Source organism: Ammodytes marinus (assembly GCF_949987685.1).
Source record: "Ammodytes marinus genome assembly, chromosome: 15".
In the NCBI taxonomy this organism is placed as follows: Eukaryota; Metazoa; Chordata; class Actinopteri; order Uranoscopiformes; family Ammodytidae; genus Ammodytes; species Ammodytes marinus.
In genome coordinates, this window is record NC_137219.1 from 22,587,508 (window position 1) to 22,613,975 (window position 26,468).

At 41.2% G+C, this 26,468-nt stretch overlaps 1 protein-coding gene and 1 pseudogene across 2 annotated transcripts in view; both read left to right on the top strand.

Moving 5' to 3' along the window:
- The window catches only part of LOC307261486 (ALK tyrosine kinase receptor-like), a gene marked incomplete at both ends in the record, with an annotated part of 372,653 nt that extends 361,372 nt beyond the window's left edge, over window positions 1-11,281 (top strand). Inside the window, 5 exons of the mRNA XM_080042042.1 lie at window positions 206-298; window positions 7,160-7,261; window positions 7,569-7,703; window positions 9,641-9,731; window positions 10,247-11,281. Of these exons, the coding sequence (XP_079898168.1) occupies window positions 206-298; window positions 7,160-7,261; window positions 7,569-7,703; window positions 9,641-9,731; window positions 10,247-11,281 (1,456 nt within the window). The remainder of the gene's footprint in view (window positions 1-205; window positions 299-7,159; window positions 7,262-7,568; window positions 7,704-9,640; window positions 9,732-10,246) is intronic.
- Window positions 11,282-11,433: 152 nt separating this feature from the next.
- LOC307261996 (WD repeat-containing protein 43-like) lies at window positions 11,434-25,282 on the top strand (annotated as a pseudogene). Its single transcript, XR_013845616.1, has 16 exons — window positions 11,434-11,439; window positions 11,834-11,920; window positions 13,695-13,829; window positions 14,281-14,402; window positions 16,876-16,988; window positions 17,348-17,466; window positions 17,553-17,655; window positions 18,361-18,425; window positions 18,879-18,912; window positions 20,547-20,705; window positions 20,882-20,968; window positions 21,159-21,190; window positions 21,890-21,953; window positions 22,678-22,747; window positions 24,445-24,503; window positions 25,160-25,282. The product of XR_013845616.1 is annotated as a WD repeat-containing protein 43-like (transcript).
- The last annotated feature ends 1,186 nt before the right edge of the window (window positions 25,283-26,468 follow it).

Below are 26,468 nucleotides of genomic sequence, written 5' to 3' on the forward strand. Positions count from 1 at the left end.
GGTGAAGGTCTGTAGGTAGGTGTATCATACATGGAACTTTCATGTAGCTGCAAATACATAAAAAACATTGGTAAACTACTGAAAATAAGAACCATGAGCTATACTGTGTGTATGTCTAGCTTTACCTCCATAAATGACATTATTCAGACTTTACATTCTAGTGACTTACTGAGTTATGTATGGATGTGTGTTTCTCATGCTGCAGGGACATTGCAGCTCGGAATTGTCTGCTGACCTTCAAAGGACCAGGCCGTGTGGCAAAGATTGGAGATTTTGGGATGGCTCGGGACATTTACAGGTACAGTTCCAGCACAGATAGATCACTCCCCACGTTGGCTGGATCCCTACATCTAGACTAGGTTCAGTTAAAGTTTCAATCTGAATAAGGTCGGCAGAGACTTGAGCTCAAGCTATCTGATATTGAGAAAATGTATTTTTGAAAGCAAAATATGTAGGGGAACAAACAAGAGTGCACTTGAGGCTGGGACAAAGACACAGTTCTAAGTTATCCCAAGACTGGGCAGTTGTTTTGAAACATAATATTAATACTGTACTGGTACTGAGCAGGTACTATATATATCAGAATCAAATCACACTTGACTGCATACCCGATATCGTAGTACCTACGTATTTTTGGGAAAATGCATCTTTGCTATTCCAGTGTTTGATTGCCGCAGCGACAAATATGAGCACGTTGTGTGATTTTCTTTGCAAGTGAATATAACTTCAAGGACATATAACATAGAGTATGTAAAAGAGGAAAAACATCCAATTTAAAGCATTCCAGTGCAGTGCCCACACTGTACTTAGGAAGGGGTATTATTCCAATGTGATGTTAAGGCCGTGGCACTTATCATAAAGAGCCTGTTGATGGTCAGCTGTGAAGTTCTTTTTTATTCTCTATCACACTGTCACACTACTGAGGCCTTCTTTTAATCTACATCAGCTCCATCGTTGTCTCCAATGGCGTCTCATTACGCTTAGCTGAAACCTTTTAATATATATTTTAAAAGGTGCTCCGAGGAACTTTCAGGTTTTGTTAATTATTGCACCCCATTTTGGACAAAATCGATAGTGTTTTTAATATTCCAGCTGTTGTTCCTGGGTGAACGTACCCATGACAAAGGCATCAAGAAAAACATTATTAGCACTTATCTTCTTGTTTGCTGTAACATGTAATTCATGATCATCAGAGGAAAAAATACTGAAATATTTAAAAGTTCCTTGTACCACCTTTTAATGTAGCCAGCACATTTGCACGCAAACCTTTTTAAATAAATTCTCAATCCAGCAGGGAAATCTCCCAAGCCTTTTATCTGCTGAGAAATACAAGCATACTGGTACTGGTCACAACATTCAGCTACATCAACGCAGCACTTTACAATCATCAGTTCCCAAAGTCACACAAAAGCAAAGTCACTCTGCTGCATAAAGAAATGCTGCTGCACACAACGCCCTGGGGAGCTGCATTAAGGAGCGCTTGATTTAATTGCTGATTTTTCAGGTGCCTGCGTGTGATTTTGTTTTTTATCTTTAAGCCTGGAGCCATGGTGATTTTTTTTATTATTATTATTATTATGTTGAGAGGCTACTCTGTTGGTGTTATTTTAGCTTTGTGAAGAGGGACCTAGGAGTTTACTGGACATGGGGACGGATGTCACAGTGAGGTACCAGGACAAGGCTTAATGTCAGCTTTTATAGCAGATTCACGGGGCGGGCTTGTTCCATGGACTTCCTGTCTCACACACACACACACACACACACACACACACACACACACACACACACACACACACACACACATACAGTCACTCACAGTCTCTCATGCATGCTTGCACACTGGTGGTGATACAAAGCTGGGTAAACAACAATAGCTGTTCATCATGATCATCATGAGGTGAACCCACTATATAACCCTCCTCTTATACTATAAAGAGAAATTGACTGTGTTTTCAGGATACAATTGTTATTTTTCCACAAATGAGAGTACTCTCACAGAAAGTCTATGAACAATGGTGAGCAGCATGACTTTAGGTTGTATTTGTTAAGTCAGCCTTGTGCACACACATGCATACACACACACACACACACACACACACACACACACACACACACACACACACACACACACACACACACACACACACACACACAGTAAAGGCATTTACCACATTGAGTTCTTCTAACTTACTGTCCATTCAACAAAGTCTGCTCCATGCCTCTTTCCCTTAATGTTAGATTTAACATCTAATCTTCCAGCTTCTATTCTGCACACTGAATATCTCAAAAAAGAAAAATCGCACCCCACACACACACACACACACACACACACACACACACACACACACACACACACACACACCATTTGTCCTTTAGATTTCCTGGGACTGTATTTAAGCCTCTAATCTGCAGCTCAGCTTTCAGTCTTTGTTGGTGGTGTTGACAGAAGAAATGCATATGTCCGTAAAGCCTATGCTAAAAAGTCGATCCACTGATATCAGTGTTATGCTCTGTATTTTACCATCCCTCTATATTTTCAAAATATTTCAGCTTTTTGTAATGGGCAGATAACAGACTGAATAGCAGCGTACAAACGATCCATGTGTGGAGGTCTTCTTTTAAAGATGTGTTTCATTTGAAGACATCAGTAAAAGGCAGCGGCTTTCAACAAATTTGCTACTTGTTGTCTGGATTTTTGTAAACTCCTCCTAACTGAAAATACCCTTTTTCTGCCACAGCAGATTGATTTAAGTACATTTTATGCTTGTTTGCTTCCATCACTATTTATTTTAAGCTGTAGTCACATATGGAATCCGTCAAATGGTAGACAGCAAACTATGTGATTGAAGTGACTGAAAAAATACCTGTTCCTGTGAGATCTGATGACAGGATTAATGATTTCATAGACATTAATCCAAAATCAATGTTTCTAACAGCAGTGAAGAGAGTGAAATTATAGAGATTGTCAATAAATGCAAAAATAAAACTTCTACTGACTATAGTGACATTGATATGAGAATAGTCAAAGAGGTAATTCACGGAATTTCGAAGCCATTAACGCACATCTGTAATTTATCATTTAAAACTGGTAAATTCCCAAGAAAAAATAAGATTGCAAAAGTCATACCGCTGTACAAAACTGGAGACAAACACCACTTCACAAACTACAGGCCTATTTCACTGCTTCCTCAATTCTCAAAAATCTTAGAAAACGTATTTGCTGCTAGACTTAAGAAATTCATCAATAAACACAATTTACTAACTGACAGCCAATACGGATTCAGACCCAACCGATCCACTTCATTAGCAGTCATTGAGCTAATTGAAAAGATTACAAATTCCCTGGACCAAAAGAAATAAGCAGCTGGTGTTTTTATTGATCTCAAAAAAGCATGTGATACCATAAATCATGATATATTAATTAATAAATTAGAACGGTATGGTATCAGGGGGGTTGTATTAAACTGGCTGAGGAGCTATCTACAGAACAGGCAACAGTTTGTGAAGATGGGTGAATACGTGTCAGCTTGTTTGGACATTGCTTGTGGGGTACCCAGGGGTCAGTGTTAGGGCCAATTCTTTTTATTCTCTACATAAATGACATATGTAAAACATCAAATATTTTACAATTTGTGTTATTTGCAGATGACATAAATATTTTTTGTACGGGAGAGGACTTGCATCAGCTTCTGGAGTCAATTACTAATTACTAATCTGAAATGAGCAAATTAAAAAGGTGGTTTGACAATAATAAATTATCATTGAATTTAAGCAAAACAAAAATCATGTTGTTTGGAAATTGTAATTTAAATAGTGATGTAAATGTCAAGATAGATGGTGTTAATATTGAAAGAGTGTATGTAAATAAATTCCTGTGTGTGACAATAGACCACAAGCTATGCTGGAAACCTCACATAAAACATGTTAAATCTAAACTGTCACAAAGCATCTCAGTCCTGGGTAAAGCAAAGCATATATTGGATCACAAATCATTGCATATTCTTTACTGCTCAATGATCTTACCTTATTTAAATTACTGTGTGGAGGTCTGGGGGACCACTTACAAAAGCTCACTGCAACCACTAGTCACACTTCAAAAACGAGCCATAAAAATAATCAATAAAGCTGGATATTATGATCACACCAACCTCCTCTTTTTACATTCCCGCATCATAAAGTTCAAGGACCTGGTTGAATATCAAGTTACACAAATCATGTTCAAAGCTTGAAACAAACTGCTACCAGGTAACATTCAAAAACTTTTTTTTGACAGAGAGGGGGGTTACAATTTGAGGGAACAGTTAAACTTTAAGACACTGGCTGCACGCATGACTTTAAAATGTCATTGCATCTCAATTGGTGGTGTGAAACTGTGGAATGGTATGAGCACGGAGCTAAAGCAATGTCCAAACATGATTCAGTTAAAAAAAAATTCAAAGCATTGATTTTTAACAGGTACAGGGATGAGGGAGAGATTTAAGACGGAAAGTATGTATGTGTGGATATGGATATGTGAGTTGTACAAATATGGAGATATGGACGTATGAATTGTGTTGATGCATATGGTGGATGTATTTTTGTATGGATGTATGTAGTGGATATTTCATTTCATTTTTCGTTTGATTTTTGTTTATCCTCAGGAGACCAATTGAGGGGTGGCCCTCATTTGCAATGGCGTCGAGTATATATGGATATATGGATTGTATAAATATATAAAAGAAAATATATATATATATATAAAATTATTATAAAGTTATTGAGCTGAGGAAAAGGGGTAGGATCAAATAAGTTTATACTTCTTCCTACTCCTTTTCAGGCATATCAATTCAATATGTTATTTGTTTATGTTTTGTTTATTTTTATTTGTGAAATCATTTGAACATATTTTTTTATTGTATTTTCATGCTTTTAATTTTTCTTTTTTGATATGTCTGAAATAAAATGTAATCAATCAATCAAAAGTGGACAAGTCCAGGACAGACACTGCCGTAGAGAGTTCAAATTGTTCAACTTTTTGCCGGTCTCCAACAAGACCCAGCCACAGCGAGTTCTACCAGCATCTAATGCAGAAGTGACAAAAAATTCAGTTCAACGAGTGGCCACTAAGAGGTGGTACCAAAACAGAGCAATTTCTTATTGACTCCCATGTTAAATAGGCCATTTTCACAGCACTATTAAACCTATTTACCTGGTCCAAAAAAACCCATTCTAGTCTGTATGTTTATGTCATATCTCCGTGACAATACTGAGTCACAGACAATACAATAACCATTGTCATGTGTATTTACTTTGTTTTCCCTTTGCCATCCTAACATTCTGTCTGATTTTTTTTCTTTCCTTGACGGCCAGGAGTTGTCACCTGCCTTCTAGTTCTAACGTGTAGCGTCTGCCTGATTCCATGTGAATGCAGCATATGGGAGTGAAAGGGTAATGGGTGGTTAACTGGGGAAGGAGGGCACAGTACAGAAGATGGTGGCAGGATTCACTGCTCTTGTAGGCTTAAAGTGGGAATGGTAACTGATCCCCATCACTGAATTGATCATGTTATTCTTAGAGATAGTTTTAGGCATTGTGTGGGGATCCGTGTGTCTGCCTAGCAATCTGTCAATGGAACACAATCAACATGTGATTGTTTTTTCTTCACTATTGATTATGTGTAGTTTTCTTTAAGGCTATCTTTAATACAAAATGTATATTTCCCTTAAAGCCATATCATCTGACAGCATGTCATAGGCTATATTCATCTCCACTTACTGCTCCCCTGTAGACACAGTTACAAGTAAAACCAAATGTTGAATGATGGCTATTGTTATTTACCAGTACTGTGGAAAAAGCAGTTTTTAGTATAGTAAATATCATATAAGGAAGATGGTTTTAGAAAGTAACAAACATTACAAAATGAATTTGTTCTTGACTTGCTTCAGCGGCTTCAGTTAGGCAGAGCTGCAGACTGTGCACATTGCATTCCCTATTACATCTCTTTGAGTCTCCTGGCACTAGCTGCAGAATATTTTGGATTTCGTTTTGCACATTTCTTTAAAGGTTTTCATAGCTCTGGCTTTCAACTATAGTTCATACATTTGTGTCCCTGGTGAACAAGAACAGAGCTTAACATTAGTTGGAAATCCACATTAAACTAAAGTCAAGTTAAAGACAGAATGTGAGGGTTCATGCAGGCTAAACCTATAGGCATGGGATGTGCTCATTTGGACAAAGCCTCAATATTTTCCTTGCTTGTTGTTCCTTATTATATGAAAGCAACATATGCATTTATGCATTTACCATTACCATTCTCATCCTGCGTTACACTGACACATGGGAGCTGCCCACTGTAAACACAGGCCCGTCCTGCGCAGCTTAGAGCTGGTGGTGGTTCACTTATATAGATTGTTTGGTTCAAAAAGGCCCAGGGATTTGAACTGGCAACCTTCCACTAACAAAACAGTGTCTACAGGCTATTCCAATCCTATTTATCGTCAAACACTTTCTGTGTTTACAAAACAACTGTTTAGAAGAAGAAAAGTCTCATTTTCATCATGACAAATTCACTTGGGGGCAAACAAATGTCCTCCTCTGCAACAGCAAACAAGCCCAAATGATGCATTTGCCAGCCAAACACAGCTGACACCACTTGAGTCAGATCTTGATGGTTGTCAGTGGTTCAGTGTGGAACCTGGTTCATGTCTGTGCTGGCTGTCAGCCTGGAGCGAGGCCACATCAACCAGTGACTGACCTCTATCAACACTACCAATCAGATACAGCTCACATCTGATTCATTTCTCTAGCAGCAGCAGCAGCAGCAGCAGCAGCAAGCACAAAACAGCATTGAACACAACCTGGCCAAAACAAAATACCCTCTTCCCCTTGTTAGAGGGAGTCAGTGTTGATACTGTATATTACAAAAAGTGAATTCATTGCTGGATGTCAGATTTATTTAAGAAAAAAAATCACTTTCACTTTTTACCCTCCGCTTTTGAGGGCAGTGGTGTTGCCATAGTGATGGCACTGCAAACTACAAACTCTGGTTTTCATTTCAATGCTGTTCCATTTTGCTTGACTGGGAGTCAAACACAGAGCAATGTTACTGTTAGTTGCCAAAGTCGTCAGACATTTTGCAATTCAACATTTTTGGGTGTATTTCTTTGTTTGTGTGATGTAGGTCAAACTATTACAGGAAGGGTGGACGTGCCATGCTACCAGTGAAGTGGATGCCACCTGAAGCCTTCATGGAGGGCATCTTCACATCTAAAACAGACACGTGGTGAGAATCCTTCTCATTTCTCTTTAACTTTTACTTCAGTGGAGGCTGAGCCCTAAATGGGATTTCACCTCATATATCTTACACTCAGACGTTGTGTTATTCACCTTCCTCTCTCCTTCTACGCCTTTGATCTAAAGCAATATGTTTTTTTTAGTTCCTTGTCTTGTCTTATCTCTGTCTCGTCCTCTGCTTTCATCCCTTCCAGCTTCAGTGCTTATGATGCTTATAAATGATGACTTGATTTGTCTCACTCACTTTCCTTGTCTCCCTGTTACTAATCTGCCCTCTCCTCCTCTGTCTCTCTAAGGTCATTTGGGGTTCTGCTGTGGGAGATCTTCTCATTGGGCTACATGCCGTATCCAAGTCGCAGTAACCAGGAAGTGTTGGAGTTTGTAACAAATGGTGGACGAATGCACCCACCTAAAAACTGCCCGGGCCTGGTGTAAGTGCACATCCACACACAGATGCCCAATGCCTTCAACTGACAAAAGAAAGATGTCTTCTCTTGAGGAATTACTATATAGAATGGGCTTCTCCATATGATAAACAAACACAGTTGCATCATGTGCTGTATATATTGGGAACACAGGCATAGAGGCAGACATGAGAGGCTGTGAGGATTTGATGACACATACTGACACATAGATGAGTTGTGACCTAGAAGGTGTCAGAACATTGTATGGGAGATTGCTCTTAGTGCTTTCAGTATGGAAAAGCACTTCAACAGTTTCTTTCATGTTGACTCCCAATTTGGAAAAAGTCATGGAGAGAGCTGCAAAACCATTTCCTTATCACACCGTATTTTTCAACCACTTGCCCGCCCATGCCAACTCTATTATAAAACATATAAGGGCAGACACATCATCACACATGTTTTATCTCATTCTCTCAGACAAACATGTTTAACACTTTGGCCTCTAATATTTCGCAGTTTAAAGGGGTAGTTCAGGATTTTAGACATAGGGCCTTATTCCCAAGTTAGCCTTGGTGTTCTTTATCAGTGGAGACAGTTTTCAACACATTTAATTCAGTCCTTCTAGTTGCAGAGTGCGCTCGTGCTAAGCTAGCGCACGGCATCGGGGGGATACCTAGCCTGCTACTAAAACAGTCTTACCCACTCCACAGTACACCCGAGGCCAATCAATTATAACGCCAGACTATCGATGTAAATGTCTGTGTTGATAGAATAATTTTAGAAATAAAACCAACCTCGCATCGCATGAATTATCGCATTTTGAGGGACTACTTTCTTAGCAGCAGCGGACTTTTACTTTGCTGTGTAACCGAATCACTACAGCAGAAAGTAAACAGAGCAGCGTGGGACAGAAACTGAAACTGCACTGCCACCAGTCTACCGTCATTCTGTCCCGGTTCTCTGCTGCAGCTCCAGCGGGGGCTGTCTCTACAGACGCTCTTTCTCTTTCTGCCCTTTGAGCATCCCTCTCAATTCTTCATCAGTGTATTCCGGCTCGTACAGGTACGGGCAGCAGCAGGTAAACAAACTATTATAGAGCCTGTAACCTAGGTATTAGTCCGCCGCTGCCGCAGCCTACAAGGAATAAAGTCCCTCAAAATGCAATATGCGAGGTTGGTTTTATTTCTAAAATTATTCTATCAACACAGACATTTACATCGATAGTCTGGCGTTATAATTGATTGGCCTCGGGTGTACTGTGGAGTGGGTAAGACTGTTTTAGTAGCAGGCTAGGTCCCCCCGATGCCGTGCGCTAGCTTAGCACGAGCGCACTCTGCAACTAGAAGGACTGAATTAAATGTGTTGAAAACTGTCTCCACTGATAAAGAACACCAAGGCTAACTTGGGAATAAGGCCCTATGTCTAAAATCCTGAACTACCCCTTTAATGCTTCTACCTGTTGGCCAGATTAGGTCTCGCATCAGTTTGCAAATTGCCTTTCAAGTTCCTTGTTGATGTAATTTTTCTTTAAAACATACTATTTTTGTGTTCTCGTGTGAGCCACAAAATATGACACATAAGATAATACTAAATGAAAGCAGCAGCTACAGTTGTAATTCTCTGAGCAATAAACCAAAGGACATAAGGAATTAACCTCACTGCATCACCCATTTAACACACTATGAACTACAATACTGTTGAACATATTTTGTCTCAATAGATCATTCTGGCATGTGTTGAAACCGCTTCTTATGTTTTCATTATATATATATATATATATATATATATATATATATATATATATATATATATATATATATATAATATATATATATAATATATATCTACATCTGCATGGGGTAGCAGAACATGTTTTAACAGATTCAGAAAAATACTGATTGATCCCCGGAGAGAAACTGTAATTCATTAAGTATGTTCTGCCTGTGTGTAATGTGTAATTGTAGGTACCGCATAATGACTCAGAGTTGGCAGCATCAGCCTGACGACAGGCCAAACTTCTCAACTATCCTGGAGAGAATCGACTACTGCCTACAGGTAACTAAACAGAGCACACAGTGGGATTCTGACAGCTGTGTACACAGGAATTAAACTGAGCCATTGGAGGTGAATAACTGAAAAGGATGTTGTAGTATTAGTTGATTTAAATGCAGATTTTCTCCAAGCTTGTATTAGTTGACTATAATGGATAAGGCAAGGTGTGTTTGCATTAAGCATAATCTGGTTTGATTATGAAAATAATTAGATACAATCATGTAGTTGCTTGTTTTCCAAAGATAAGTCAAATTTGAATGACCTCCATTTTTTATATAGAAATAAATAAAAAAACAGTTTAGGTTCTAGTCCACCCTGGGTTGAGCTTGTCAGGTTTTCATCCAGATTGTGGAGACATTGGCGCTCCTGTTTGTTTTCTGCAGGTGAAGGTTGATGACTTTCTAATTTATACAAGTTATACCAGTATATGTATTGTTATATTGTTGTATTCTATGTGTATACTGTAATACGAACATTGTGTCCTGAGTAAAAGTAATTATTATTATTGATCCTTTCAGGACCCTGATGTGGTGACCATGCCGCTGCCTATAGAGTATGGGCCGGTCCCTGAAGAGGAGGAGCATGTCCCTATGCGCCCTGAAGAGCCCTCAGCTCCCAGTGTGCTGGTCAACGCCCAGGTGCCTGATGGAGAGGCTCCACAGCCGCCCCCGTCCTATCCCATAGAGGAGAGCCTCAAAGCAGGGGAGCACAGTGTGGTGACTAGCACAGCACCGCAGGCCAAAGCACAGCCCCAACCATACCTCCACCAGCAGCCTCACACCCAGACCTCCATCACCATGACCACCACCAACACAGCCACCTCCACGGCCGCTCCTACGCTCACTGCCAAGGGACCTGACGTCAGTGCCCAGCCCGGCCCTGGGGGGGGCCACGTCAACCTGGCCTTCACACAGGGCCACATGCCAGACAAGGAGAAGAACACCAGCCTCTGGAACCCCACCTACGGCTCCTGGTTCCTGCAGCAGAGGCAGCAGCAGCAGAGGCAGGCCGGGGTGGGTGGAGCAGGGGGCAGCGGTGGCAGGGTGCCCGGTGAGGGGCAGGAGCATGTGGGTCGGACTGTGTCTGAGGTAGCAGGAACTCTGGAGCTCCAGCACCAACACCAGCAGTACCAGCAGCAGCTCCAGCAGCAGCAGCTCCAGATGCTGCAGCAGCAGCAGGGTCTGGGTATGTGCAGGCCCATGTTACCCCCACCACCACCACCTGCTGCTCAGTCACCTCTGCTCTTAGACTCCGCCGCCTTGCCTCCTGTTCCCCTATACAGACTGAGACGGTTCCCCTGTGGGAACATCGGCTACGGCTACCAGGAGCGAGGCATGGCTCTGGAGGCCGCACACGCCCACGCTTACCCAAACCCTCCACCCCCACAGGGAACCTCAATGTCCTCCCTCCAGAGGGGGGCGTCCATCCCCTCCTCAGTGTCCCTGGGTCGCTCGCTTATGTCCGAGGACAGCCGTCCACTGCTAGTTACCATGGGGACAGTACAGGACCCCAGGCTGCCCAGGATGGAGGGCCACAACGCCACCGTGCTTTAGCCCAAATGCCTGTTCTGTTGTTGATTGTTTTCAGGACACATGACAGAAAACACTGTGTCAGGACAGAGACCATTTTTACACCAACTCTACTGTCCCACAATTTTGGTTTCTTCATTCAGTTGTGTGAAACAGATTTGGATGAGTCTTTTATCATGGAGGTGTGGTTAATTCACCAATGGATGCTAAAGCACATAAGAGAAGTAAAACAGCTTTGTGAAGCTGGCTACAGAGTGAAAGATAGCTTTAAGAGTTTAACAAATGTATTTTTTCAACGCTGAAGGGATTATGACTGAGAATATGAATGGAGAGTTTGTGGCACAGAAAGACTACTTTCCATCTGGTAGTAACCAGGAGTGAGCCATGTGTTCATGGACAGCTGAGGACTGAACTGAACTGTTACAGCTAGCAGGAGCAGGACATGGCTCTGGAGGCCGCCCATGCTAACCCCTTCCCTCCTCCCCCACCCCCACAGGGAACCTCAATGTCCTCCCTCCAGAGGGGTGCGTCTATCCCTTCCTCAGTGTCCCTGTGTGTTATGGTCCCTGCTGTTAGCTCAAGAGTGTGTTGCTGCAGCTCAGAACCTTTGGTCTTGAGTGCTGCCATCTCGAGCCCTGCCGTCTAATGCCGTCTAGTGAAGAGGTGTGTACAATGGCAAGTATATTAGGTCAAAATACCAATACCAATTTGCATTCTCTAATGCGTTAGTCACATGTGAGTTTGTTGATATCAGGTGACATCAATTTAAAATGTTGGTTGTTGTTGAATGGTTTTTATTATTAGTATATTTATCTTACTTTATTTGGAAATGATTAAAGGTATATACAACTGTAATTTCAAAACATAAAGTATACATCAGGTGCAATCAGTTGAAAATGTTTGTGTTTGTTGAATGTTTTTTACTGTAGGCCTACTTATTTTTATTTATTCTATTCGGAAATGATTTAAGGTACACAACAGTAATTTTCTAAACATAGGGGTCATCCCTATGTTCTCACAGCTCTATGTTCCTTAAATTGGCAATCAGATTCAGGCATCAGAGCTGGGTGGTTAGGGTAAGGGCCCCTAACTTAGGGGTTAGGGGAAATAATATAAAATTATATAATGATTATGAACAACCCTTTCATAAAAAAAATCACATGAGAAGTTGACACTTGTCTTTGGTATGCTTTACAGATTCCAAAATGTTGTCTGGAAAACATACTCCTTGAGGTGGTCCATGATGGTGCCCTTAAACACTGCTGACCCTGGCCATATTGTGCTCCTCAAGTTTGGGCTGAAGAGCACACTTTTTGATAGAAGTCTGAAATAATAAATGTGTGATACTGTAATGGTTCCCTTGTGTCTCTTATTGAACGGTTTTAAGCTTTGTTCGAATAAAATAATAAGGCTTTTACTTTGAAAATCACAAAGGGAGCGTTCATGACTCTAGCAGTCTGATAATTTGGCACTACGGCAGCCAACAAACTGTAATGTCTACAATCAACGAACGGCCCCTAAATGTCCTATTTCCCGTTTAACAACAACTGCTTAGACCACTAAGACAGCAAGGATACGAGGAAAGACCGGGAAAGACACTAGTTGAAAAGACATGAACGCGCCTTACTGTTGTTGGGAGGGAGGAGCTACAGTTAGGGCGTGTCAGGGAGGGACCAGAGAGAACACAAGTAGAGCGGTTGAGGTATTTGGATTTGAATCTCTATCCCAACTACTATTTTCTCCCAAATCTCTATTTATTGGCTGCCACAGTGCCAAACTGTCAGACTACTAGGGTTGTTAACTGACGCAACAACGTCTGTGCCAAAGTGAATGGACAGTCCCAGCAGCCAATAAGAACGGAGAATCGGAGCCTCGCTCTGATTGGTCAAAGTGTACATGAGCGGTGGCAATTTTTTGGGGCGGCACACAGAGGCAAGGGGAGAGCAAAGTGATGAGTAAACACTGGAAAGTGTCCTCACTCCAGCGGATTTCCCCCGGGTGTCGGAGGTAATGTCTACCGCTTGCTATTTAATTGGCCAGCAAGCTAATATTTCTAATACAAAGCAGTAGCAGTCATTCAAAGACTGAATGTGTGTTTATCAGCTGAGTTGTCACTGTGTTAGTGTAGAATGTTCAGGTCAAACAAGCTGACCGCCAAACACATGACTAATTTGTATATTTTATTTTATTTTGAATTGTTCTACTTTATATTTATATGGTGCGGCACCTCATATCTGCACTGTGTCATTGCACTACTTTTGTGTCTCAGCTGGCTCTCTACATTGTGTGTTTTTCTTATAGATGTTATTCTTCTATACTTCGTTGAAATGATACCGGGACTTAAGAACTTAATTGTCGATAACTGCTGCTGTAATTGTTGTGCATGTGACAAACTACTCCTGATAGGTCATCATAACAACTGGTCTCTGTTTTTCAGGAGGGCCCTCAGAGGAAGAAGAGGAAATCAGAGGCAGTGCAGGTGGAGGAGAAGGCAGACCTGTTGGCTATGGGCACAGCAGCAGGCACAGTGCTCATCTATAGTACAGCAAAGGGAGCCCTGCAGTGCACCTCGGTGAGGCTGAAACCCAACACTCATATACACTTTTATTCAATAGAATAGGGATGGGACTGATCAAATATAACATTGGGTCTGATATGGCTGCAATCTACTTATCGGATATGGGACTGACAACTCCGATCCACCTACCGACCTAAATTCACCAAAGAAATGTATAATAGTTATGGTATCAGCTGATATCCAAAACCCAGATATTAGAATCAGATCGTACTGAAACTAGTGGATCGGTCCATTTCTATTTTAGAAGAGGAATGAAACAGATAATGCACAATACATTTTTCACACATTTTCAGAAATAATAGCTTGGCATGTGGAGAACCTGTAATTTGTCATGTAAAAGCAAACATGGCACAGCATAAGCACTGGTATTGCATCAGTCTTGAGTAGTGAATGATAGGATCATGTATTTATAATTCCAAGCTGTATGTTCCTTTGTCTCTGGCAGGATGGAGGCCACAGTGGAGGCGTGAACTGTGTCCAGTGGCACCCTGAAGACAGTCTATTATACAGCGGCTCAGATGATACAAACATTGTAGAGTGGGACCTGCAGACAGGAAAGATGCGCAGGTCAGTGTCTAATCTGTTTGGACAAATAGAATCAATTTAAATAATGAAAGAATTTGCCTCGTGAATTTGGAGTAATACCTGGGTCCAAAGCTGACTAAATCAAAACACATTTAGTTTATTTAGTCACTTGTCACCACTGTGATGTAAATATCAAATCACATGGTCAGTAATACCAGCAGACAAAAGCAACACAGTCGCCTGTGTTTACCGCTATGTGAAAACAGCAATACGAGAGAAAACGTTTTCGAGTTGGTACTCGTACAATAGTAAAATGATGCTGTGTTGAAGACAACTTGGAACTCGAAATATTCAGACCTTCTACTAGAAAAATAACAGTGGAATGCTACTGAAAGTCCCAGTTTACTGGTAAACTCGGAGCAAATCCATATTTTCCTGACTTCACGGCAGCACACATGGAGGCTCACATCGTTATTGTGAACCACTCACTAAACAGCAATGTAAAGTCAATTTGCCTGTATCTTAATACAATAAAACATAGTATCATATAGCAAACCCATTCTATATGTAAATATATACCAAATGTGTCACTAATGTGATTAAACAGTTGGTTATTGGTGAATGTTTTTATCTTCACTGCACAAAATGGTGAAATGTTTAAGCATTTGTTAAAATATTACAAATAAAGCATGTACCGACCTTTCCAGATTAAATACCAATGTAGGTAGACATGAACACAGTTAAGGTTTAATGTAGGCTTTATTTGTCACTGGGTCAGTGACAAATTAAGCTATAATCTGATCAATGTAATAGCAGTTGCCCCATGCATTACACATTGTGGTCTGCTTGTGAATGCTCTGTGTGAAAATGACCAGATTTCAGTCCGTGGCAGGACTTTTATAGACGTAGTCCTAAATGCAGGACGGGCCAGAAGCATCTCTAATTGACTCACTGTCACTTGGACCATTAATTGAAACGACCGGCCACTTTGTATTTATTCCTGCTGCTCTGTAGTGCAATCATCCATAACACTGTTAGGTTCAATGTGTTTATATAGAGCTTGTGGAACATGCTTATCTCTGAATGACAGATGTATTTTAAACTCAAGTAATGTAACGGAATCTGCCAGCAGTGTCAATCTGTCAAAAGAATGGCATTTTTGTGAGCACAGCCAGGTACAGACTGGACTGTAAAAGTTAACAACCCATTTGAGATGCAGTGTGTTAGTATAGTTCTGTAAGGAAATGTGGTCAAGAACTCATTGATCGACTTCTCTTCTTTGATAAAAAAAAATAATAATCAAATGAGGACATCTTAGTTATTTATGGCCTTAAAGAACTACAGTTTTTGTAAACTTTCATATTATATCACAATAATTGCCTTTTAAGATACAGCAGTTAATCTTTATATGTCAAATGGTTTTGCCAGGTCAAAGTAGTCGCTTATTGCCTCAGCGTCTCCTTTTTGAGATGAATGCATCATAATGCCTTTAAGTTACCCTAGAAATCAGGACCCGACTTCACTGGCAAGCTCTGAAATACAGCAATACGCCCTTATCATTAAAAGGCACTACCATCATGTATTTAGTATCACTGTATTTCATCATAACAGCCCTTCCACTGGTGACTGATTTAGTAGCAGGACAGTCTGTGGATACAATCATGAAGGTAATGTTGTCATGAATCCTCACTCTACTCACTAAAGCCCATTTGTGTTCCACAAAAGGTTTAGAGAGCCGTCAGTGTGTTCTATATGTTTCCTACTGCTATCAGGACAAGACAGGAATCATCACACTGCTGAATGTTGCTGTAAAGTCTCAGGCTTGACACTTAAATATGAAAAAGAAAAATGCTGTGATAGAAAACCTAATACAGGGTTCTTGCAAATATTTAAAGTCCCAAACGGCATTGAATTAAATGATCCAAAAATAAGGCAATAGTTTGTATTTAAATTAGGGCTGTCAAGCGATTAAAATAAATTAATATAATTAATTACTGGCTCTGTGATTAATTAATCTAAATTAATCGCATACTTATGACACTTTTATGCCTGTTTATAAACAGCTCTATAGTCTATGTGTTATGCAAATCATCATGTTAGATCAGATAAGGTCACGTTCTGACATTTAAGTGACACATTATTGTTGGCTTTATAGTTTTGAGTTTTCAATGACCTGCTATTATTTTTCAAACGTGTTTGACCTTCTCACTGGAGCAAATAAGTCATGTTTAAGGCTAAATTGTCCCTAATCCAAAGTAATTGATGTCATTTTTCTGTTATTTCATCCAGAGTAGCATTAAAAAGCTTTAACATATTCAATCTAACATGTCTTAAGCTGTAGACACTGTGCAGGAGGAGTGCTAAATTGACAACAGAGAACAAAGCGGATGCTCCTGATCCTGTTAAATAATGTCAACAAGAGAAGCATCCCGTTTAAAGTGCCAGTACGTGGTAATCCTTCATCAGAATGCTTGAACATGTGCACCAACAGTTGTCTCTTTATTCCTCTGCACAGTAAGTGGAAGGCCGACCGGGCAGCAGTGACCAGCCTGTGTGTCAGCAGTACTGATGGCAAACTGCTGCTGTCAGCCGGACAGATCATCAAAATGTGTCAAGGAAATGTATATGGTGAGTGACTTGTTTAAGCAGTAGATTTATATTCATATTTGTTGATTTATTAGACAGGGGAAGAAAACTATTCTGAAAAAATAACTGAATACATCTTCGCCTGAATCAATTGATATTGTGGAAAGACTTGAGGCAGTGGTGGATGATGCCATCTTTAGTAACTAACTTATTGTCCTTAAGGGGTTAGCGAGGGGCCGTTGCGATTTACAATCTCGCCAGTAGATGCCACTTAATATTCCAATATCTACCTTTAATGAATCTATGCTCTTTAGTGGGAATGTATTGTACAGTCCACATTTAGAAACAAAGACCGTTAGCCAACATTTCGAAGTGTGTCTGACTTCTGTTTCTCTCTGTAGAAGTTCACAGGACACTCCACGGCGGTGACGACCCTGCGCTTCGCCACCACGCGGCCTCCTGACAGCAACGCTCTCTACTTCCTGTCTGGGGCCGCTCACGATCGACTGCTCAGTGTCTGGTGAGTGAACACACGTAATGCTGTGTCCTGTCTGTGTCATTGCACATCATTTATAAATGGAACTGACACACGCTGTCTCTCTGTAGGCAAGTACGGGAAGACGGAAAGGACAAGAACTCAGTTGTGTCCTTCACACTGACGGACGAGCCCCAACACGTCGACCTGGTCGCGTCCAACAGCAAGGAAGAGGTCAGTGAAGGGGACATGCCTTAGATCAGAACAAAGGAATGCACCATTACACTCATAGTACACAGTTGGTTACGCTGTTAAAAAACAGTAACAAGGAACTAAGGAATATCTGTGTGTACATCACTGAACACATCGTTGAACCCAATTTGTAGTAAATTAGTGTTTTGTTTCGGTCGAGTTGCATCATTGTCTATTTTGGAAACTATAGCATTTAATAATAATAATTTAATAATTGATAGGTTTTATATAGCGCTTTATTGCCTAGGCACTCAAAGACGCTTTACAGGGTTCCTGGTTCAATTCGTTCACACACAGTCATACCGGTGGTGGTAAACTACTATAGTAGCCACAGCTGCCCAGGGGCAGACTGACGGAAGCGTGGCTGCCATTCAGCGCCAACGGCCCCTCCGACCACCACCTCAAACATACAGCAATCATACACATTCACACAAGGCAAGGTGGGTGAAGTGTCTTGCCCAAGGACACAACAACCATGACACAGGTGGCCGGCCGGGAATCGAACCGCCAACCCTTGGATCGTTGGCCGACCCGCTTAACCACCTGAGCCACGGTCGCCCCAAATTTAAGTGTTTGCTTCAAGCCACGCTCAGTTTGTTCATGTGGTGTAATTATGTTAGGGCTATAATATTTCCTCCTTACATTACCTATTTCCCTTAATGCAAATGTGTCTCTTGTTTTCCACAGGCGGTGAGGCTGGCAGTGGTGTGCAAGGATGGGCAGCTGCATCTCTTTGAGCACTTTTTAAATGGGTAAGCCCTTAAAAGACTCTATTCTGTACAAGGCAACATATGGCAGTGTAAGGCAACTGAGTCATTTGTGCTCTTTGGAAAAGCAATGTTTTCCTCTTGTTTAAAAGACAGTTTGTATTCCAGTCCTCAGCTTTGATTTGTTTTTGTTTTCTCTTTGTTCAGACCTAAAACCCAAACTATGATTCAAAGTAATTCAATCAGCTGCATCACAACTGAAGGAGTGGACTGTTGTTCTATTACACATCAACTCTGAATTGCACCGCTAAAAGCTTTTCAATTTGATACTGCAAACCTGGATTGAGTCAAAAAGATGTTCTTCTATTTGTTCACTTGCTCACTTGTTGTGCTTGTCCGCTAATAGCTGTTTGGGGACATTGCGATAACCTGTGGTTTTCATTGTTTAACAAATCTCATCAACTTCAATATTGTGTGTTTGCTCATGTGTCCCCATAGGCCCTGTAAGAAACCTTTCTCACCCTCCTGTACGGTGCATTTTTGTCAATGAGAATCAAATAACATTCATGATAACATGATTTTTTTTTTGACAACAATACAAAGCCATTAAATGAGTCACTAGGGAAACAGATTCAGTCAGTGAATGCTTGGCAGAATACAGGATATATCCTGACTGTGATCAGTATGTACCGTATCCACACTTTTTTATTGTTTTGTATTAGTGAATTGTTACATTTGAAGGTGTTGGTCGTCTTTGGTAGCTTCTAGGGGTGTAACGATACACGTATTTGTACCGTACCGTGACGGTACAGACACGTATTTGGTGTTACACAGGTGGACCGCGGTCCGTATGTGGAGTACATACCGTTATTAAATGGTGAATGTAGGCTACAGGCTTGTTTTGCGGTGTGGAACTTAAAACTTGTCGTCGGAGTTCCCCCCGGACCAATAAGCCTCCGGCTCGGCTCGCACGTGCGCAGTAGCAGCCAGCGATTGAGAGTCTATTATCTCCATGGTGAGCATGAGGGTCAGGCAGTGTTAGCAACTTAGCGACTTGGTCGCTATATTCAGCGACTTTTCAGACCCCTCTGGCGACTCTTCTTCAAAAAAAGCGACCAGCGACCAATCTAGCTACTTTTTCTGGTGTTATTGGTGACTTTTGGAGACCCTGTCGCTAAAGCATGTATCGCTCTTAACACTTCTAAATGGGCAGCGGGTGCCTCCATGGCCACTCCCCCGTCCCAGAGCACTGACGGGCGGTCGAGTCCTCACGCAGCAGTCCCTCCCAGCTGCAGTCAGATCAAGAGATACACACCTCTCCGCTCTAGTGTTCCGTTTGCATCACTATTAGCAGTTGTAGTAGCAGCATTCCCCCCCCCCCCTCTTTTACAGTCTATGAGTAGTGCAAATCAAAATGTTATACAGTGCTTTCGAACAGAGAGCGAACTGCATGGCGAAAGACAACAGGAAACCGGAGATCGCAGGCGCCCCCCTGTCATTCAAATCCCGTTTGAGGGATAACTTCCGATTCCAGGTGAATTATGAAATTAGTGATAGATGTGTGGAACAATGTCGGCACACAGGTTATTGTTTCACTGCAATCGCTTATGTAGGAGGCAACACGTCGAACATGCATACGCATTTCAAAAGGCACCATCCAGGTGTTAAAGGCAAATTGACTTTACACACCGAACTGTGGTCTGAACTGGGCTTTAGATATATTAGGCTACTATCACCATTACTGCGAAGAAAAACGAGCTGTGCAAAACCCAGACTGTATTTTCTTTTTTATACTGAACATAAACAAGCTGTCATTTAATTAATGCTGCAGTAGCACTTTTATTTGGTAATTTTTATATAAGAGCACTTCAGAGCTTAAGAGTGTGGATGGCTCACTGCATTTTTCAATAACAGACCAGTCATAAAAAATCAATAGAAGTGATCTGAAAGGCTATTAAAGAGCTGCTTGATGACAATGGTCCAATGTCAGTTTTATTTGTATTAAGCATTAATGTATGAAACAACATGTTAAACAGTGTTGCATTGTCGTTGCGCCTTTCATACTTTCAGATAAGTTTTACATGATATAGTGTTTAACCTGGTGGGAAAAAAATGTAGTTTTCAAACAGATAATTCCTTTGAACCTAAAGTCTCTCTGTTCCATAGATGTCGATAGCGTTGTGACTATGTGAAATTGATCTTTCTACAGTATCCACTGAGAAAGGCGCTCTTAAAGGGAACGCCTCTCTACAGATGGACCGTTTTGCAGTGCTGCTGGTGCAGGGCCTGGAGAGCAGAGACGCTAACATCAACATCAACTGTGGGGTTTGAATTTAAGACCGAAATCTAAAATGTTCTCTGCATGTCACTCCCCTCTCTGCCCCATTTCACCTCTCTCTCTGGACTATCAATAAAGCATAAACATGACAAAAAAAATATTTAAAAAAATAAAAAAATAAAACATTTAATAACTTAGTTTCCCCTCCTTTTCCCTCCTACAGAAAGTATTTCAGACTCGTAAAGACATGGTGATAAAGAAAACGGTTGCTCGGGTGCCCCTGGCCGCTGTCTTACCTTTGGTTCAAGAGGTGAGAGTCCATTTTCTGTTCACTGCCTACTCCTCTGCCGTTTGTCATAAGTTAGTTCTTCTTTGACACGCCAATCTTCTCTGCACTACATTAACTCAGCCAGCTCTACTGTCTCACAGTCAGGGTTTCTTAATGAAGTTGTGTAAACTCTGATTTACTGCATTCTTTAATCTGTTTTTATCTCCTATAGCTCACAAAGAGGCTTCAAGGACATCCTTTAACGTAAGTCAAAGCTTGGCACATCAACTCTGAGGATTCAATAGGCTTGAGTTTGCAGAGTTTGTTCACATTACATCAAATCAAATCATCAAATCAAATCAGGTTTATTTGTATAACCCAATATCACAAAAAGACATTTGCCTCAGTGGGCTTTACATTCCATACAATATGATACAATATGACACCCTGTCCTTACACCCTTAGCTCGGCTAAGACAGTAGTAATGTCAGAAGCAGAAAGCTGCTATAACTCACGGACGCGACTCTCTAAACGAGAGAATAAAGTAGCACAATCAACACAAGCCATCACTCACAGTTATGTAAGACACAAAGTCAGACACAGAAGAGAGTGCGAGAAAGCTAAGTGCTAGGATATGCTATACAGACAACAACAAGTCGCCCCCCAACACCAGCGAGGGACAACGACAGAAAAGTGATTAAACTTCAACAATTAACCGAACACAATTTGTGAAGAAAACAGGGAAGTGTGAAGGAAACGATAGAATAAACTAAGACTTGGTAAGACAGGACATGCAGCAGCAAAGTAGCAGCTAGCGATCGTACGTGTAAACCGGAACCGGACCGCACATTAGAGACTGATGCGTTCTTCCTTCCTATTATCAGAAACAATGTGCCTCATCATGTGCACACATACAGTTCAGGTTCCCACTCTGACAGCATGTACATTTGTTTCTTCCTACAGGGCAGTTTTAATGGTCCGGTGGCTCAAGGCGGTACTAATGCATCACACTTCATACCTGGCATCGGTGAGTTTTCTTTACCAACATCCATATCTCCATAAACAGAAGCTTAATGTTTATTTGTATTGAACTTTCTACTACTTGAACACATATTTTCTACAAGAACGATCATCTCTTCCATCAATGCAGTGATGGCCTCGTGGAGAAAGGCCCTGGCACAGTATTGGTTGTAGCAATCTCTTTATGAATGTGAAACGAGGCTCTTCATATTGTGTTCTAGCGGCACAAACATCCACAGGGACGAATATTTTCCCAAAATGTGACGTGGATAGCTTGTGACCTTGTGTAACAGGCAGGCAATCAGCCTGTGAACAGACAGGCCTCTTTCAAGGTTCAGATTGGCTGCCATCCACACACTGAATTCAAAGGGATGTATATCGTCCCAGTGCAATTTCACCATAATGTTTCCTAAAACTGCAGCGCTGCTTGAATGTAATGCATCATTCAGACAACAAGTCGTTGATAGTGCACCAATGAAGTGGGAGGTGTCTCCTTGTGTCACAGACATTTCATGAGCCTCTAGTCAGATCGTGTGTGCAGAAACAGACTGAAGAAGCTCTGAGGACTGGGTCCTACTGTATCACAAAAAGACCATTTTTATGCAGATTGACATTTATTTAACAAATTATTTGTGGAAAAAAGATTAAACCAACTTGAAAAGGAAACAGATCATGGCCTTCATAAATCCTTTAATTAGACCTCTAATACATGTCTTCCCTTTTACCACTAGGTGGCGACAAGCGACACCAGCAACAGTGTTACAGATGTTGACCACACAGCTAAGCTGGTGTATGAAGAGGGTAAAGTGTTTACACGGTGTGTTCAGTGGTACTAATCTTGTATTGAAAACCTCTCATGGTGGCATCAGTTTATTTAGCTCTTTAGTGTGACTCTAAACAGGATTTAGTCAGTGAGTCAGTCCCAGTTCTGATGATAGTTCAGACTGGTGAGCAGTGTGAATGACAGCTGACAGGAATAACATTCTTATGTCACTCTCCAGCTCTAGGTGATTACCTGGAGTCAATCCTTAAGCTTGCTGCACTGCAACAGGTCACACTGGTTGGCTGTGATTTCAACACAGCACCAGACTGGCACCATTGTGTTCTCATCATGTCCATTCACCTTAAAAATCTCCTATTATAGTACTTTTTTGGTCTTAATTTCTCATTAATGACTCCTATAGAGCAACCTGACACAAATCACAGCCCAAAAAACTATGTAGATTTTTGGGAAACTCTTCCTCCTCTCATCAGGGTGCATTCAGCATTCTTTGTTAACACTAGGCTTCGTCCTTCTCCGCCCCCTCGCCCCCCTCCTGCCAACCCCACTCCGTTGTGATTGGTTACCTTCCGGGAGACTTTCAGCGGCGCACGGGCATATTCGAGCAGGCAGGTGGGGGCATGGCAGGAGCGTGTAGTATTACCATATATGAAAAATTCCGGATTGATCTACATAGATAAATCCCGGAAATTTGAACAAGTGAATCGTGACTGGCATTCCTAGTGTTTTGCGCTCTGCACAGGCACCCCAGACTGTAAACAGGGAATACGTCTAAATGCATGTAAGTCATTATTTGACACTCTGGTATGGTTAAACATGACTATAAATCATTATAACAACGTTCATAGGTCATAAAAGTTGGAAAAGCATAATAGGTGCTCTTTAAGTCATTTGGGACCGGTCATGAAGACCACACCGCATGGGTTCAGATTTATGAAGGCAGTGTTGCCTTGCCCATCACACAGACATTCTTGGTGATGCACAGCACGCAAACGTTGCCCCTGTTGCCTGGCAACCTGACCAGCACCGTTAAGACCCTCCCTTCTGAGCGGAACAAGGCTGTGCTCTGTTCACTGTGATTTCTCATTACCGTACTGTATGAAACGCTTTACTGAACCACATAGAAAATGAGCTTTCATGAAATAACGAAGCTGCTTTTGAGTTCTAATAGCATCAGTGGTGCTGGGTGTGTAGGCTCATTTTAAAACAAGGTTCATATAAGGAGCTGATGAACAGAATGTGTTAGTGCAGTGTGGGTGCTGCTGTGCACTGGGCTTATTATGGCTCTAACATGGGACACTGACAGCTTCAGAGATGTTTCCAAAGTTAGGTCATGGTGTGTGATAAGCATGTAGACCTAGAATGGCTTTGATTTTTTAGTTTCAAATAATAGGTGAGAACGTGTATACATTAATGAACCACTCTGCAGCATGAGCTGGTATAATTAAAGTAGCTGTAGAAATGTCTGTCAAAATACATGATTACATTTAGCCACTGTGGGGTGATGCAGATCAGATTGAGATGGTATATCCAAGGTGTGTAATGTGTTGTTTATAAAATGCCCTTTTAAAGTCAATTAGCATGCCCTACCAAATGGCCCTGCTTTGTTATTGAAATGCTTTTTCATCTTTTACTTTCTCCTTGTGGGGTGAGTATATTTCCTGCACTGATGTATAGTCAGCTGAGTGATTGCTTTTCCTTTGCGTGCCCTTTGCAGAATCATCTGATGAAGACCAGGCTTCTGGTGATGAAGATCTTCCAGAAGAAGACTCTGATGTAAGTTATGATAAACTGGTCTAGTCAGTCAGATCCTTAAAGGGATAGTTCAGTATCTTTAAAGTGGGGTTGTATGAGATAGTTAGGCACAGTTAGTGTGTTACCACAGTCACAAAAGGAGTCTGGGAGAGAAGTCAGCATTTTACTGTTGCAGACAGATTAACTTAGTTTCTCCACATGTATGAATGCTTCTCTAAAACATACATATCCCTTCAATTGTGATGTATGTGATTCTTTCCACTGCTTAGTTTGCCACCAGACAGCCCTTTACTTGTTTTATTGTGTCTCTTGAATAATCTGCAGCAGCTCTGAGTCAAGCAGCTGGTTAGAAAATAAAGAGCTGTCTGGAGGCAAACTAAAGCTGTGGAAACATCTCAGTTTATCATACAATTGAACAGATATTTAGGTTTTAGGTTAGCATAACATTTACATGTGGAGAAAACAGCAGTACTTCTGCTACAGCGAGGTCTCCCCCCAAACTCCTTATAGTGACTGTGCTGACTGCAATCTACTTAAGGTAACAGACAAACTATGCCTAAGTACCTCATACAACCCCACTTCAAAAATCCTGAACTATTCCCTCTGTAAATGAGACATTTTATCAGGCTGTCCGTTTATGAGTTTAACACAACCATTTGTTGTTCCTTGTTTATTAGAACTGGGAAGAGGAGGAGGAGGGGATGAAAGAAGATGCTGATGAAGAGGATCCAGACAGAACAGATTCCAAAGCAAACGGAGAGGAAGACATGGAACACGGCAACGAGAGCGAGGAGGAATGATAACCAACAAAGAAGAACATGCCAATCATACTTAGAATGGACCTGAAAGAGTTATATATACTTTGCAAACACAGTGTGGGGCATGGAGTTGGGATGCAGGACCGCCAGCTGTTTGTTGTACAGAATACTGGTCCAGATCCAGAGGTGGACATGCATCATGTGCCCACAATAATGTAAATCTGTATGTACAGTGAAGTGTTTGTATGAGCTCTTCCCTCTACAGCTATTCCCCAGAAAAACATGGGATTAAATGAACTCCTGTAAATCTCCTCAATGCTTTATTTTTCCTTTTCTTTTTATTCTTTTAACTGTTTTCTCTTTTCGTGCGTTTAGTTTTTGGGCATGCCCTGAAATCCACTGCCTTGAACCCATTGCTTCTTGGGCATCCGAGAAAAGAAAATGTGAAATTTGCTCAAATAGGTGAAATAAATGGGTTTTGAAAATGGCTTACTGTGTCTCTCTGGACCAAAATCAGGCAAAGTGGTATTAGTTTTAGTCATTTACAGATTGTAAGGGTTCCAATCCGTTGGGGGAGTGTCATGGATAAAATTGCTAGCGGATTTTTAGATTGCATAATGTGTGTATCATGATAAAGTAACTGATTGAACCAAACTGATTGATGAAATAGACCTCCAAAAATATCCTCAAGCGCCACAAGAAAAGTGATTTTTCTGGTAAAAGCCACCCCAAACATTACATATGGAGATTTCCAGACCATTTGCCACCACCGTTCTTCACTTGGGAGAAGGTTCTCTTGGTGGTAGGCAGAGTTGCGTTTTTGCCCAAAGATGGTGGTTTTGGTTATGACCAAACATTTAAATTTTGGACTAATCTGTCCACAGAATAATTATTCAGGTATCTCCATGTGCTCTCTGGCAAAGTTGTGACAAGCAGTTTTGTTCTTTTTTGAGAGCAGAGGCTTTGGCAGCAACCCTCCCATGAAAGCCATGTTGACTGTGTGTTCTCCTTATTGTGGAACCATGCACAAACACTCAACAAAAATATAAACGCAATACTTTTGTTTTTGCTCCCATTTTTCATGAGATGGACTTAAAGATCTAAAATCCATTCCAGATACACAATTGTACCATTTCTCTCAAACATTGTTCACAAATCTGTCTAAATGTGTGATAGTGAGCACTTCTGCTTTGCTGAGATAATCCATCCCACCTCACAGGTGTGCCAC